General features: G+C 41.0%; 1 protein-coding gene and 2 long non-coding RNA genes across 3 annotated transcripts; 2 read left to right on the top strand and 1 right to left on the bottom strand.

The window, feature by feature from the left end:
* Positions 1–477: 477 nt before the first annotated feature.
* LOC120431912 (uncharacterized) lies at positions 478–2,811 on the top strand. Its single transcript, XR_005607977.2, has 3 exons — positions 478–635; positions 746–1,049; positions 1,149–2,811. It is a non-coding gene; the product is annotated as an uncharacterized LOC120431912 (long non-coding RNA).
* Positions 2,812–2,898: 87 nt separating this feature from the next.
* LOC120431911 (uncharacterized) lies at positions 2,899–4,265 on the bottom strand. The gene is made up of 3 exons (XR_005607975.2): positions 3,348–4,265; positions 3,218–3,287; positions 2,899–3,158 (listed from the first exon to the last, which is right to left on the bottom strand). It is a non-coding gene; the product is annotated as an uncharacterized LOC120431911 (long non-coding RNA).
* A 2,756-nt stretch (positions 4,266–7,021) lies between these two features.
* Positions 7,022–8,938, top strand: LOC120431914 (uncharacterized). Its single transcript, XM_039597047.2, has 3 exons — positions 7,022–7,449; positions 7,511–8,455; positions 8,520–8,938. The coding sequence occupies exons 1-3, from the start codon at positions 7,398–7,400 to the stop codon at positions 8,720–8,722; spliced, it is 1,200 nt and encodes a 399-aa protein (XP_039452981.1). The 5' UTR covers positions 7,022–7,397; the 3' UTR covers positions 8,723–8,938.
* Positions 8,939–14,446: the final 5,508 nt, after the last annotated feature.

Genomic DNA, 14,446 nt, shown 5'->3' with positions numbered 1-14,446 from the left:
CCAACGCCTTAGTCCGCGTTCGAAGTACAACAGGTACAGTGTGTGTACCTGTGACGGTTGTCTTCCGCGAGAGGACTTTTATGTCTCGCGGCGTTATTCCGGCACCCGAGAGGTGCTCCTTGAGGACGGAGGTCGGGCGGTCTTGGTACCCCTGCAAGGCGATCTTAACAGCGGTCTTCTGCACGGGGTCGTTGAAGTTTTTACGCTTCAACTTCTCCACAACCAGGTCGAAGTTCTTTTGGTCAAATGTGAACACTTGCACTGACGCTTTACCTACACACAAAAAAATATTACCGTAATGACAAAAGTAACTTATTTTTGATTAAAGAAGTTGCTAAAATTAGCTTGAGGGAAAGTTTTTTTCTTGTTTAAAAAATTAAAACTTTTACTGGTAAAGGTTTTGAAAATCTCCTTACTAACTGATTTAAAAGTCTTAACTTTTAATACGACTGTAGAATTTCTTTTATTTTTACGTTCTCGTGTAACCGTGTACGACTAAGTTCCAAATGTAAACAAACACTTTGGTGGTGCTGGTGATTCTAGGCAGCAGCCAGGAATCGGACGCGAAAACCTTCGTGAGCCAAACAGCAGCAGCGGAACGCCTTCGAAGGAGGGTGGTGCGGGTGCGGGACGAGGTGAAGTGCTCAGAAAGGACAAGGCGAGCTTCCTGCAGGAACTGCAGCTGTTCCACGACAGGAATGGGTAAATTTGTGGGGCTTGTGATTGATTTTGTTTGTATTTTTAGGATGGGAGGTAGGAATGTGGATTCGCACCGGTTGTATTCGGTGGTGGTGGCCCGGGATTGGTGATTGAAGGTCAATTCCCGCGAGGACTGTAACGAGATCATCAAGGAGATAATGCTGCCGAAGAGTTGCGTGAACAACGAGATTGCGTTGAAGAAGATAAACATCTGGTTTTTGGACAAGTACGAGACAGGTGATTTTCACGGTGAGGAGAAGGAGCCGACGAAGAGGAGGACGTCGAGAAGCGGGATAATCGGAGGTAGCCAGAGCGGATGTTGCACTCGGTGCCGGCGGTTTACAACACCTGTGAGTAATGAGAATGTGTACAGTGGCTTGCCAACTTCACTTACTTCCGTCTCTTTTAACAAATAACCGTCCACAAATGCTCATCCCGCGATGGCGCAGCTCCAGCCGAATGAACCCTGGACAGCGTGCCGAAAAAATCGGGTCTCCTACGAAAGGCCGAATCTCAAATGGCCGAATCCCGAAAGGCCGAAATTCAAAAGGCCGAATTACTCGAAAGGCAGAATTCTCATAAGGCCGAATCCCAAAAGGCTGACTTCGTTTGTAATGCGTTTCCGCCTTTTAGTGCGCGGTTTGCTGTTATTATTTTTATAAATTATAGTTATGTAATAAACATTGGTTTTGAAATAAAGAAGGCATAACTTTCTAGCATTGCTGATAACTAAATTTTAAAAGTTTCAATTTATTAAAAGTTACAAAAAATTAATTGTAATTATTTGAATTCATTTAAGTACTTGGTGACGAATGATGAAATTTCGGTTATCGTCACCATAACTCAATAAACAACAAGATTGAAAAACTTTTGAAATGCTTTAATTCATTTTACTCTACTCACTTGTATGCATGGTAGCAATATGATCGGTAAAGATAAACAGAATGTACTCATTATGTACTAATTTCGCTTAAAATTATATAAAAGAACACAGTTTGTAAGTTTACTTTATCTTTGAATATCATAATCAATGAAAATCATGAAAATATGAACAAAATTCTGAATTCCATAATCATTCTGCCTTTCGAGACATTCGGCCTCTTGAGACGTTCTGCCTTCTGGGCAAAAGACAAAATTCGGCCTTTTGAATTTCGGCCTTCCGAGATTCTGCCTTTTGAGTTTCAGCCTTTTGAGGCAATCCCAAAAAATCTGTGTCATTCTCGAAGGAGGATGAAGTGCTCGAAATCGAATTCCGTTCCGAGGGCCTCATCAACCCAATCTTCCGGATGCGCTTCCAGAATCGTGAACTCCCCGTTCAGGCACTTCACTTTCCAGCCAGGAAACGTCGCTCACCCTCAATATCCTTTTTTTATTTCTCGATCGAAATGTTAGGTATAAAGAGAGATGTGAGCTGGTAACATGGAGTTAAACTTTCGCAACTGTCATGGTAAACTTCACAGCTGCTTAAAATAAAGTTTAACTCCATGTTTTAATTTTTCGATAGAACGTTTTGTAAAAGATAGCGAGATATGTATTTAAGACGATCTTTTATGTGTTAATCGAATAATGTTCAACAAATGAGTTAATTCTCCTTGATGTGTCACACCTCATTTAATCGTCCACCTTTGCCTTGACAATCTGTAATGGAAACCCTATTCCGACCAACGTTGACAAATTATTTTATGGGAAATCTGTATTTTCTTAAAAATAATTCTGTATTTTATCTGTATCATGTCAAATTCGAAGCAATAGAGGATTTTTTTAGACTTTTCACAACAGATTTAAGCTTTTTAATCATATTAAAGCATAATTCAATTACTAAATTATTGAAATTTTCAAATTAAATCATATTTAAAAAATCTGTTTATACAGATTTTTGTGATTTTTGGGATCAAAAATCTGTATAATACAGATTTATCTGTATATCTGGCATGGCTGATTCCGACCAAACACCGAAAATCCAAATAACACAGATCTGTGTAAAATTTGACACAGATCGCTCAAAACCTGGAATACACAGAATCTGTGTAAAAGCCTTGTACACAGAACTGTGTACAACCGTTGTCTGTCAAATCTGTGTAAAATTTTACACAGATTCTGGGTAAAATATTACACAGATTCTGGGTAAAATTTTGCACAGAATCCGGGTAAAAATTAAAAAAAAAATCAGAATCTAATTTTGATTTTTCAGGCCAATACAAGTAAAAAATATAATATCATTTATTAATCTTTGTTTTGGGTTTTATACATAAGACAACATAAACTAAATATTTGACCACTCAGCGTACTACCCCGGCCCGGAAAAGCTGACAGTGTCCGTTTACTAGTGCTGTCTATGGAACTCTCCGCTCGGAACCGGAACTGGGAAAATGGTTAGCGCGGGCTCGAGTTCCGGGGCTCTGGACTTCCGAGGTTCCGTTAAAGCACCACGTCGGAGGAATTCAGTGTGTGTGAGACAACTTGAATAAAAATTGAGTTAGGTTAGGATTACCAAGCAAATATTTATGAGATACATTACCTTGAATTCAAATACGAGCACTGCTCCCCATGGGTTTACGGTGCATATGATGATCAGTTTGTTGATAAGTCTAAAAACATTGAAGTATTTTATTAGTTTTCCAATATTTTGATCACGAGGAAAAATTTACAAAAGTTTGCTGCAAGAGCGACGCCATATTAGCTTTTCCTTTTTTACCCAGATTTGAAAGGAAAGCTGATCGGAAATCTGTGTAACTTTTTACACAGATCTGTGTTATAAAACTACACAGTTTTGACAGCTAGAACATGTTCTACAAACTGTGATATTTTTAAACACAGATCTGTGTTATCTGGAACTGGGACGGGACGGCTGGATAAAGTCTTCTTTTTGAGTGTTTACGTTTGTATTCTTCTTCTGTTTTTTGTAAGAAAATTCGTGTTCGAAAACAAATATCAAGCAATCTGTGATTCAGATAGCTTGACAATTCAAATTTTCTTGATGATGTTTTTCAACTCAGTGCTCAAGCATGCGGATGACTTTTTCTTTGGTTGAAATGTTGTTTAGTTTTTCCTCGCAGATTTTTTTTTTGAATTTGGCTGTTAAAATTTGCGGTTGGGCGTGGGTGGAGAATCCTGAGTTTATGTTCCATCGTTTTACGGTGGATCCGTTCATAAGGAGCTGCCGGATACAAATTACTTGAAATGGTTGGCAAATCAAAGATGAGTCAAAAAATGTTCACTTCTTCAATTTTTAATGTGTTTTTTATATGAAAGATTTTTAATTTTCATTTGGATGTGAAAAATGCAATACGATTTAAATGCGTTTTCTTACTTCAATCTAAAAAAAAAATCCTAAAAAGCCTGCACTGCCCCTGATCGCATAAATGTCCCATATGCATTTTCATCGATTTCGAGTTATTGATGCAGTTTGGTTCAAAATTGTGTGCTCTTTCAAAAGAGCCTATAACATCCAGTACTTTGTTCTAGAAATCAGGAGGAAATCCAGTTTTTTCGTGAAAACTTAACAGCTTTATGTATGGGACAAACTTCAAATGCGTTTTTCTCAGCTTGCTGTTTTTGCATATGGGACATTTATGCGAACATGGGCAGTGCAAGTCATTAAATGGGAGGGGAGATTTTTTTTAGATCTGCTCCTGTCGTTGTCCCGTTACGCAAAGAAAGTAAATAAATCTTTCCCAGTTCTCCAAAGTGGAGCACGTCGAATTCAACGGCAATTTTTACTCAAAAGAAAGTTAACATTTCATAGGTCGCACGCCCTAAGCTGCCAGATTCGAAAGAAATGGCTAGCAAAAATTCAAATTTGTACCAATTCATTCACTTCAAAGAACAAAAAAGTTTGTTTTTCAATTTGTGGCAATGTGTTGAAATAAAAAAGTGCGAAAAAATCAAATAGGCTGAACTGTGACCATTATTTTTGTTTGCTTTTTAAATCCAGTTCTACGATGTTGTTTCTTCACGCCACATTTTAATTTCATGGGAAGCACAGGTTTAATATTGTTCAATCCAGACGACATTTCTATGTAACGCGCAAAAAGGAATAACAATAGTTTTAAACGGGCAAAAGAATAGTCAGTTCATGAAATGTATTGTTTTGCCTTCCTCACTGAGGTAAGGCTATAATCCTGCTCGAAAAATGAACTTTTGAAAAACAGCTCGTAGACCTATATTCATGTATATCTATCGACTCAGAATCGAAAACTGAACAAATGTCTGTGTGTGTGTGTGTATGTGTGTGCGTATTCACATTGGTGCTCAAAATTCTTGCCAAGTTTTCTCGCCAATGGCTGATCCGATTTGAGTAAAACAAGTTGCATTCGATTCGTTTTGGTGCCCCATACTGCACTATTGAATTGTTTGAAGATCCGATAAGTAGTTCAAAAGTTACGTATAAAAAAGTGTCAGAGTTGCGAATCAGGTGCTGGAATTTTGATGCCGGATCTCACTTATCTACATGAAAACTATGTCCGGATCCATCATCCGATCCATAGTTGGTTAGGTAATCAAAAGACCTTTCCAATGAGTCCAAAACATTGATGATCTGGCAACCTTGTGTCGAGATATGACCACTTAAGTGATATTTTTACTTTTTTTTTAATTCCTAAGCTTTGTCCGGATCCATCATCCGACCCATCGTTGGTTAGGTAATGAGTTTTTTGAAGATCTGGCAACGCTCAGTTTCAAGTTATGACCACTTAAGTGACATTTGTGTATTTTTGCCTTTCTTACAAAAGAAAGGTTTAAGGTTTGCTTTTGGAAAAACGCTTTTTTCAGAAATCTAAAAAAAATCGTGCACGGCGAGGATTCGTCCCAGGAAAAAATCCTATTACTAAATTGAAGGTTTAGATGCGCTCTTTCGATTGAATTTTGGCCCGAAACCCGGAACTCAAAGTCTGATTTTTGAGAGCTCTTTTTCTGAAATACATGGCCGATGTCTGTATCCGCTCTTAAAAATTTGTGTCTTCCATCATTGGAAAACCGCTCGTAAAACCCACAATTTTTAAAAGCCAGATCTGTAGCCGTGGGGTCGGAGACGAACATTTTATTTTTCGATTCACAATTTTCGACCAGTAAATGTGGTCAAAGCCATTTTTAGAGGTATTTTTTGGACTATTTTACAGATAACACTATCAAATTTAAAGAATTCAGTTTCAAACAAAAAGCCATTCGAAAACATGCGCCATAAACTGTTTGGGCCCAAAATTTGAAGCTTTTCCAAAATGTATTTCCAGAGATATAGCGATTTTAGTGTTTTTCGTCTTATTTTTACCCTATTTTTTCCTATTAAATTTTTGGATTTATACAAAATCATATACTGAACATCAAATTCGAAGTCCCGGCTCGTTCTCGCTCGAAAGCTCGACAAGTCGTCAAGTCGAACTTTCAACGCCAGCGCTTTTACGCTTGCGCGTTTTACGCTGCGCGTGAAAGTGTTTTTTCTGGCTTCTCATAATTGATCGACAAAGTGCAATAGCGATACATATTTTTTTAAGTTAATCATAGACTAACATTATAGACTGAGTACCCTTTATTTTTTTTCTAATAATGTCAATCCAATATGTTTTTCTTAATTAAATTTAAATGTCTTGCGACAAATAATGTACTTCTGAAATTAAAAAAAATGGCATTTGAGGTTTAGCCTTAAAAGATTCGAAGCTTTAGGTAAAATTCTTACTGGATGGTATCATTATGTATGTTTTTGAAAAAATAATTGCACCAATATATTTCTCGGAGTTTCATCATTTTGTAAGAAAGGCTCTGTTTCACCTCTGGTGATATTAAATCGGGTTTTTTATTGTGAAATCGATGGAATTTGTGTCCAAACTCATCATATCACCAAATTTTGATAAAAAGTGAGGAAAGCACCAACCACATAGGTGGATTAAGTTAGTTTTTTAAAATGAAAATGCTGATAAGTCAACATTCGGTGTACGATAGAAATAAATGCCTTTCAATTGAAAATATTTTAATCAATCTATTAATGCAATTTACAATTATTTGATTTTTTTTTCAACTCAAATTACAATACTTCTCATTTTCTCCTCATAAGAAAGGACTGGTTTAGGTTGACAGAAGCGGCCATGTTGAAAGTGGTTTAGTTTGACAATAGGTTTTTTTCTCTCTGTTTATCCCATCCCAGATCTGGAATTTGCGTGAAGCAAACTGACAACAGTCGACATTAGAAGATTAGCACGGTTGTCAAATGAGAGCCCACAACAAAAGCACTAGCTGTCAAATGGTTGTTTGGGTTTTTGATTTTCTAATTTTCCGCAATTGAAACGATAACTTCCTGAAAAAACACGTGAATTGTGTTGCTAATGGCAAATTCTATTATATTCTTGTAGATTCCATCCCAATATTGGCTGAAAATTCATATCGAAAAAAGTGATTCTTCTGTTTACCTTTTTTTGCTTTTTTTTCTTTTGGTCGACAAAGCAGTGCGCCCGTACACTCAGAATCGGCATTACACATTTTCCAGATTGATTTTACACATTTGCATGGGACTTTTGAGTTCAACCAGGATAACACACTTCGTGTAACAATAGTAATATGTATAATACTGATTGTCAGTGTTTGTTTTCTGAACTTCCAAGATGACGTCTTCTTCGCTACCCCCTGGTTGAAAAATACAAATCGCGCTCGAAATTTGACAGTTGAGCTCAGAGTTTTATGCTAGTGGACTGATTAAAAATTGTTACAAAATGAACAGGAACCGCAAAAATCGTCTGAATTTGTCTCTGGTAAAAAAGTCCGGTAGGAATAAAGGTTTTGTGGAACTGTTCGTGAGATTGAATGAACCTTAATTTTATTCCAGAATCGCCAAAGTCCCCGGTCCGAGATAATTCCGCAGATGTCACTCCCGAATGCATAACTCCGTTTAACTCCAGGAAGCGGAGCAGCACCTTTAGCGATGGCTCTCCCGTGATGAACGATTATGATTCGCCGATCCCCATGTCCCAGGACACCAGTAATATTGTTACGGGAGTTTCATGGGCATGGAACAGTCCAAAGCGCACGATTCCGGAAGAGTGTCGGCCAAAACCGAGACCACTTTTGGCCAGCAACAACATATTTCCACCCAAGGAACCGGATCTACGCAAAAAAACTACCGGGCGGCTTGTGGGTTTCTACAAGTTTCAGGAGGAATTGAAAAAGATTCAGCTGGCAGCTGCCAACGAAAGTCAGAGCAAACAAGCCGAAGTTAAACCTCCTCCGGAATCGCCAAACGGAACGGATCTGTTTGATTCGTTTGGAGACATGGAAGATGATAGCGTCGTAGCCCCGACAGTTATTGCCGCAGAAGTTCAACCGGATTCTCCGTGCCTGGCAGCGATCGATTCGTTCAACGATTCGGCATTCGACAGCCTCTTGTTGCAAGCTAGCCAAGCAGCAGAGAACAAATCTCTAATCGTTCCAGACGCAGCAGCTGGCAATGAAGGCCCAACACCTGTGAAGAGAAAGAGTTTCTTTAAAAGCCGCACCATCAACGATCTCGATTCTTTTGCGGTAAATGATTTGTTGAACGATTCAGTTGACTTTTGTCTGATCGAAGCTTCTCAACTGGTCGAGGGAAAGTTGAATGATCCCGACCAAAAGACAGCCGAGCCAGGCAGCTCGAAGAAAATCAGCACATTAACCCGGCACAAGTCTCTGCCCGCTTCGCCAAGCCAGAACAATCCCACCACGCGCAAACCGGACAGTGCATTGCGTTCAAATTATGACGCATATCCACACAAAAGCGATTCGTCTTCCGGTGCTGGTAAGAGTTGGTGCTTGAATCAAATTACGCCAACCTAACCCGTCTGATTTAATTTTACTTTCAGCATCTGTACACGCTGCGGCCCCGCCAAAGCCGGTGCGCTTGGAAACGCGAGAACAGACCCGAGCCGTGGAAGGGGGACCGGTGCAGTGCACTAAGGAAGAGATTGAGCAGAAACGGCAGGAAGCGCTGAAGCGGTTTCGAGAGCGACGGCTCGGACTCGGTAAAACTGTGTTCAACGCGAATGCTGCTGCTCGCAAACCGTGATATGCTGCTGCTAAGATTCCACTTTATCGTTTTGTTGATTGTTAAACTTTTATCACTGCTCGAGTGAAACCGACAGCGTGTTTCATCACACAAGAAACCGCATAAAACAATGTAAAACGTCTGTATACGTCTGATTTGATCACACTTGTTAGATACTGATTCCGTGAAAAGAACGTGAAGTTGATTCGAAATATATTTTCTGAGAGAAAATCCGTTTCCGGTTTGTTTGCTTTTTGTTGATGTCTTAAATAAAAGCTAACGATGTTCCCTTTCCGAAACCGACTTGGATAACCGGATTTTGGTCACTGTGGCCACCAGGAATCTGCTATAACCGAAAAAAGACCTTTTTGAGACGCCAACTTTGAACCATTCAGGATGCTTTGTGTTGCATTCGACAGATATTTTTCTAGATTTTGCCCGCAAATATTAAATTCAGGGCCAGGTGACCTACCGGTTCCAGAAATCCGAAACACCTGAAGTTTTTTTTATGTTTTTCACGTGTATGCAATATCGCAATTCGCAATTTTCAGTGTAAGAATGGGCCTTGACCGATCTTATGAACATCCCGACGAACACGCACTGCCCTTACACCTACATCTCACCCTTGCTCTGAGTCAGTACGAGCAACACGCTAGAACACGCTTTGAATGTTCGTGCCAGGCATTCGCAACTTGTTCCGGCTACGCATTTGAACTTGTAAAAGGTGGAGCGGGCTGTAGAAATAAAAACCGCGTGTGCGTTTGTCAAAGTTTAATTCGAGAGTGGTAACAGCAGAGTGAAAATATCTGACAGGAGTTTAGCTACACGCTAAAGGGCGTTTACTCATTTCTTCTTGTTTACTAATCTACCACAGACGAGTGGACAGCTTAAATCTACAACAGAACCCGTTCCAGAGGTGGTAGTGGTACATTGCGTAGAATTTGATGCTAGATTTGATGTAAGTATAAGCGCCTAACCATTTATAGTGTGCCTATCAACATTTGTTTAAGCGAAAAATTTATTTTTTATAGTTTGAATTCAAATCAAAAAATCAAAAATCAAATTATTCGCTCTACAGCATTGCCTTGGCGTTCTCGATTGCGAGATTCCTACTCGAAACTAGGTGTCCGAAGGCTTGATTGTTGAGGCAATTGCAAACCTCTTTTTACACCTTAGCTTCCATCCACCCCGGGATTCGAACTGACGACCCTTGGATTGTGAGTCCAACTGCCTACCAGCGACTCCACCGAGGCAGGACCCAGGGAGACGACTCCTACACCTGGACTGAGCTAACGACCTAACCTCTAGGTTAGACCGGGGCCAACATTTACTTCCCTGTCCGACGGAAGGCGTGATCAGACAAATCTCGTCTCAAAATTTGCCACCGGGACCTTCTGGGATCAAACCCAGGCCGACTGAGTGAGAGGCAACCACGCTTACACCTACACCACGGTCCCGGCTGAATTCAAATCTAACTGTTATTTACTGTGTATTGTTTTCTCCTGAAATCTTTCCTATAGAGTAATCTACGTGCGCATGTATTGCGTGTACGTACACGAAAAAGATTGAGGTTAAATTTTGTACTCGCCAGCAAAACATATGGTGTGCTAGTGTACGTGGAAGCAGGCTTAGATAGCTCTATTGTTGGATCTTGTTTATCTGTTGCTATTTCTTCTGTCGCGGTGTGTTGTTACAATTTTTTGGCCCTAAGCATTTCATAAAAAATAGCAAAAGTAAAAATAGTAATATTTGTGCGAGTAGAAACTCGTTATTTTGTGGTTTCTATTATTTTGAAAATACATTTTTTTAAAATAACAGAAATCTCGATTAAATTTTCAAAAGGCCCTATCTGCATAGGAAACCCATGAGGGATAGGTTGTTTTGAAAATTTAATCTAGAAATGTCCGATCTTTTACATTAAAGTCTGTAGAAACATTTGAAAAGGGCGCAGAAGCATTTGTACAGCTGTAACTATTTTGCAAAAAGTTTCCTGAAGCTTGAGAAATAGCAAAATAGTTCAAACCGACGACGTTCAAACTGTCAAAACAAGCATCCGCCCTTTTCTCGTGTTGCTCCAGAAGTTTTTTTGTAAATTTGGCCCGCAAGCTCATTTGAGCTTCAAATTTGGCCCGGTCTTCAAAAACTTTGAGCACCCCTGCAATATACGATTCCCAGAACCACTCTGGAGTGTTACTGACCATGAATCCGGGAACCGGTTCCCTTTTCTTGCTCTGAAAACAATCAAAATTTATTTAATTTGAATTAAATTGATTATTACACTCCTGGTAGCTTCACAAATCCCGTTTAATGCAACATTAGTTCATTGTTTAGTTGTCCCGATGCTTATTTGTAAAAATAGTGTCTTATTTCAACATATTTACACTATTGAAAAAAAAAGTGTTATGTGACTATTTTTATATAAGTACGTTGTTATTAGACGAAATGGCTTTTTTTTTCTAATGTGGCCCATTAGAGTGGAGTCGAAAATTGATTTTTTGAGCAGCACATTTTTTTGGGTACCCTAAAAGGTACCCCAAACAACCTCCCAAAATTTGGGAGAGATTACCAAGAGATTACTATGGGAAAACATGCGTTTTCACAATATTTTTTTTCATTTTACAAAATTCATGTTTTATTATTTTATGAAGCTAACACCGTAGAAGTTATTCGGATTGCACAGTTCAACGGAAAATAAACGCGAGAAATGTTGAGTTTTACAAACGAATTATTGTGTATCTCGATTAGCGCGAGGTTTACAGTTCGAGTTTAATTGAGAGTGAGAAACGGAAGTGGCAAAACGCAGAAGGCGTAGTTGCTCGCACCATTCGCTTGGCCACCGCCATGTCCGCCTGCGTGGGCGCCGTGACACTCCGTCCGAGTATCGAGGCACTGTTTGGTCTGGCACAAAGCGCCATATAGAGGAGCGCGCCAAGACTTCGAAACTCCGTGTTGTTCTCAAGTGGACGGCTTTCTGCTACGGTCTTGGTGAATCCTTCGTCCATTGGAGATTTGGCACCTGTGGCATCCGAGGGTCCGAAACGTTCAGCTATACCAGGGGTGCTCAAAGTTTCTGAAGACCGGGCCAAATTTGAAGCTCAAATGAGCTTGCGGGCCAAATTTACAAAAAAAAGGTTGTTAAAAAAATAAATTACGTTACTTTAATGTAAAAGATCGGACATTTCTGTTATTTAAAAAAATGTATTTTCAAAATAATAGAAACCACAAAATAACGAGTTTCTATCGGTATTGTTTGTTGTATCCGAGGGTGGCGGAGGCAAGGCGGGACGGAAATGAAACTAGTCGCAGTAATTAACTATGCCAAAAGTATTTACTTGTATTTAACTAATAAGTGCACTGCAAGTAACGAGCACGTTCTGGCTTTGGTTTCTAAAGTCGTGTAATGATAATTAAATTTGAATTTGAAAAAGGTAGTTTTGAATTTGAATTTGAAATCGCTCGATTCGGTTTAGTGCCAGAGCGACAATAGTCGGTACCCTTACCGACCGCAGCATTGAGCATGCGATTGAGATCGCAACGCATCTGCAGCAACCATTCGCGCCCCAGCAGTGGGTGCTTCGCTGATTCGACGACGTACAAGGGCAATGTGAACAGATCACCATCCGAATCTACATCGACCATCGACCTCCCCAGCACGTTGATGGTTGCACCGCAGTAACTTACCAGGTGGTCACTGGTTGGAGCTTCAGGTGCGGGAAGTGGCACTGCTGGTCCGAAGCACTGATAACAGAAATGGGCGAACCGGTGCCCACTTCGAAGACCAGCTGCTTCCCATTGACACGCAGCTGCAGCAGGAACTTGGCCGCTGAGTCTCGCTCCTCCTCGACGTTAAAATCTCCTGTACGTATATGGGTTCTTCGCTTGCAAACACCTCGTCGATGTTGTGCGTGTCCTTGTTCTGCTTCGCCGCTCTCTCCTTCTTCCGGCACACCCTCTCCAGGTGTCCCTTGGTCTTGCAGTAGTTGCAAACTGTAGCATAGTACTTGCACTCGTTTGCCAGGTGATCATCATCACCGCACCAGTAACACAGCTTCGCATCGCTCGCAGACTGCTTGTTGGAATCGTTCGCCGTCTGCTTCGCCGTCCTCTTCTTTGCAGCCAAATGCTCGACGTGGTGCAGTTCTGAGCTCGTCCCGGAACCTTGCATTTCGTTTGTTCCCCGGTGGGACATTTCCATACCGAAAGCGGTGTCCTTCGCCTTCGCCAGCGTCAGGTCTCGAATTTCCAGCAGCCGGGATTGAACGACGCGGTTCTGGATTCCGAAAACGAACTGGTTCCGGATAGCGTTTTCGAGATGGTTGCCGAAATTGCACGTCAGGGCCAGCTTCTCGAGATCCGTGACGTAATTCTGCAGCGACTCGTTCTCCTGCTGCTTCCGGCTTTTGAACTTGAAGTTCTCCAGTATTTCGAGTGGCGCCGGGCTGTAGTGTGCCTGCAGGAGCGTCACAATCTGGTCGTAGGTTTGATCCTCCGGCGCAACGGCATTCAGCTTGTTGCACAACACGTCATAAGTGGCACCTCCCATGAAGTGCAGTTGAAAGTCCCGCTTGTCCGCCTCCGCAACCTTGAAGATCCGGAACGACACTTCCAGCCGTTTGACCCAACGATCGAATTTCGTTGCGGCCGGGTTGAAAGGTTCGAACGCGAACGTTCGTTGCACAGCAGGCACCGCATTTTCCTCCTCCAGAACCATTGTACTTTCAGGTTCCGCAAAAAAGTCCGTATTTTTCTTGCGAATCCACTACCTCGTCGCCAACTGTTGTATCCGAGGGTGGCGGAGGCAAGGCGGGACGGAAATGAAACTAGTCGCAGTAATTAACTATACTAAAAGTACTTGTATTTAACTAATAAGTGCACTGCAAGTAACGAGCACGTTCTTTCTCTGTTTACTGTTGTGAGTAGAATGACGTTTGTCGTCAGCGCGGCAACTCGGTCGCGGAGCGCACCGTCAGGTCAAATTGAGGTGTCAAATGGGTGGTGACAACCCTGTTTGAAAAATGTCGCACGTCGTACGAGTTGTCGCACGGTTGTGATTTTACCGTTTTGATATCGATTGGTCGAAAGGACGACAAACGGACGACAAACACTCGACATGCTCGACATGGTTTTTTCAATCGATTTACCTTCAATTCGACGTCGATTATCGTCGACGCAAACAGTTTGACAGTTCTCTTCTGTTGATCTTGTTCGGACTTGATTGCAACCGAGTCGAACCAGTTGTTGTTGCTTTTAGGCTTTTGGAGGATTTTGGACAGTTAATAGGTAAGTTGTTTACTAGGTTCAATTACTTTTTCTGCCGGAAAGTTCCGGCCGGAGTGGGCGAGTGACCGAATCAAAGTGTCTTGTATTCCAGATGTCGGTCTTCGTGGCGGAGGAGGAGGAGGACGGGAAATATGGTTTACTCGGCGGGCCATTCCGGAAGACGGGACGGGAAGGAACCAGTTTGCGATCGTGGAAGCGGTTGGTGTTTGGTGTTTTACCGTCCGCGGGATGTTGCGACGCATACCTAATGGAACTGGTGAGTCATGTTTTAGAAACGATGGAGGTGTGCTGGAAGTGCGATTGGACGATCGAAATTAAAAATAGGATGAATGGAACAAAAAAATCTCAACTTTTCAATCCAATAATTCCAAACTAAAAAATAAAAAAATCAAAAATACTAAAATTTTTAAAAAACTTAAACGCTGAAATTGTAAAGTTGTAAAATTCTAGCATTTCAGAACTTAA

This window comes from Culex pipiens, chromosome 1 (assembly GCF_016801865.2).
Source record: "Culex pipiens pallens isolate TS chromosome 1, TS_CPP_V2, whole genome shotgun sequence".
Classification (NCBI taxonomy): Eukaryota; Metazoa; Arthropoda; class Insecta; order Diptera; family Culicidae; genus Culex; species Culex pipiens.
This window is presented reverse-complemented; position numbering and strand designations above follow the sequence as displayed.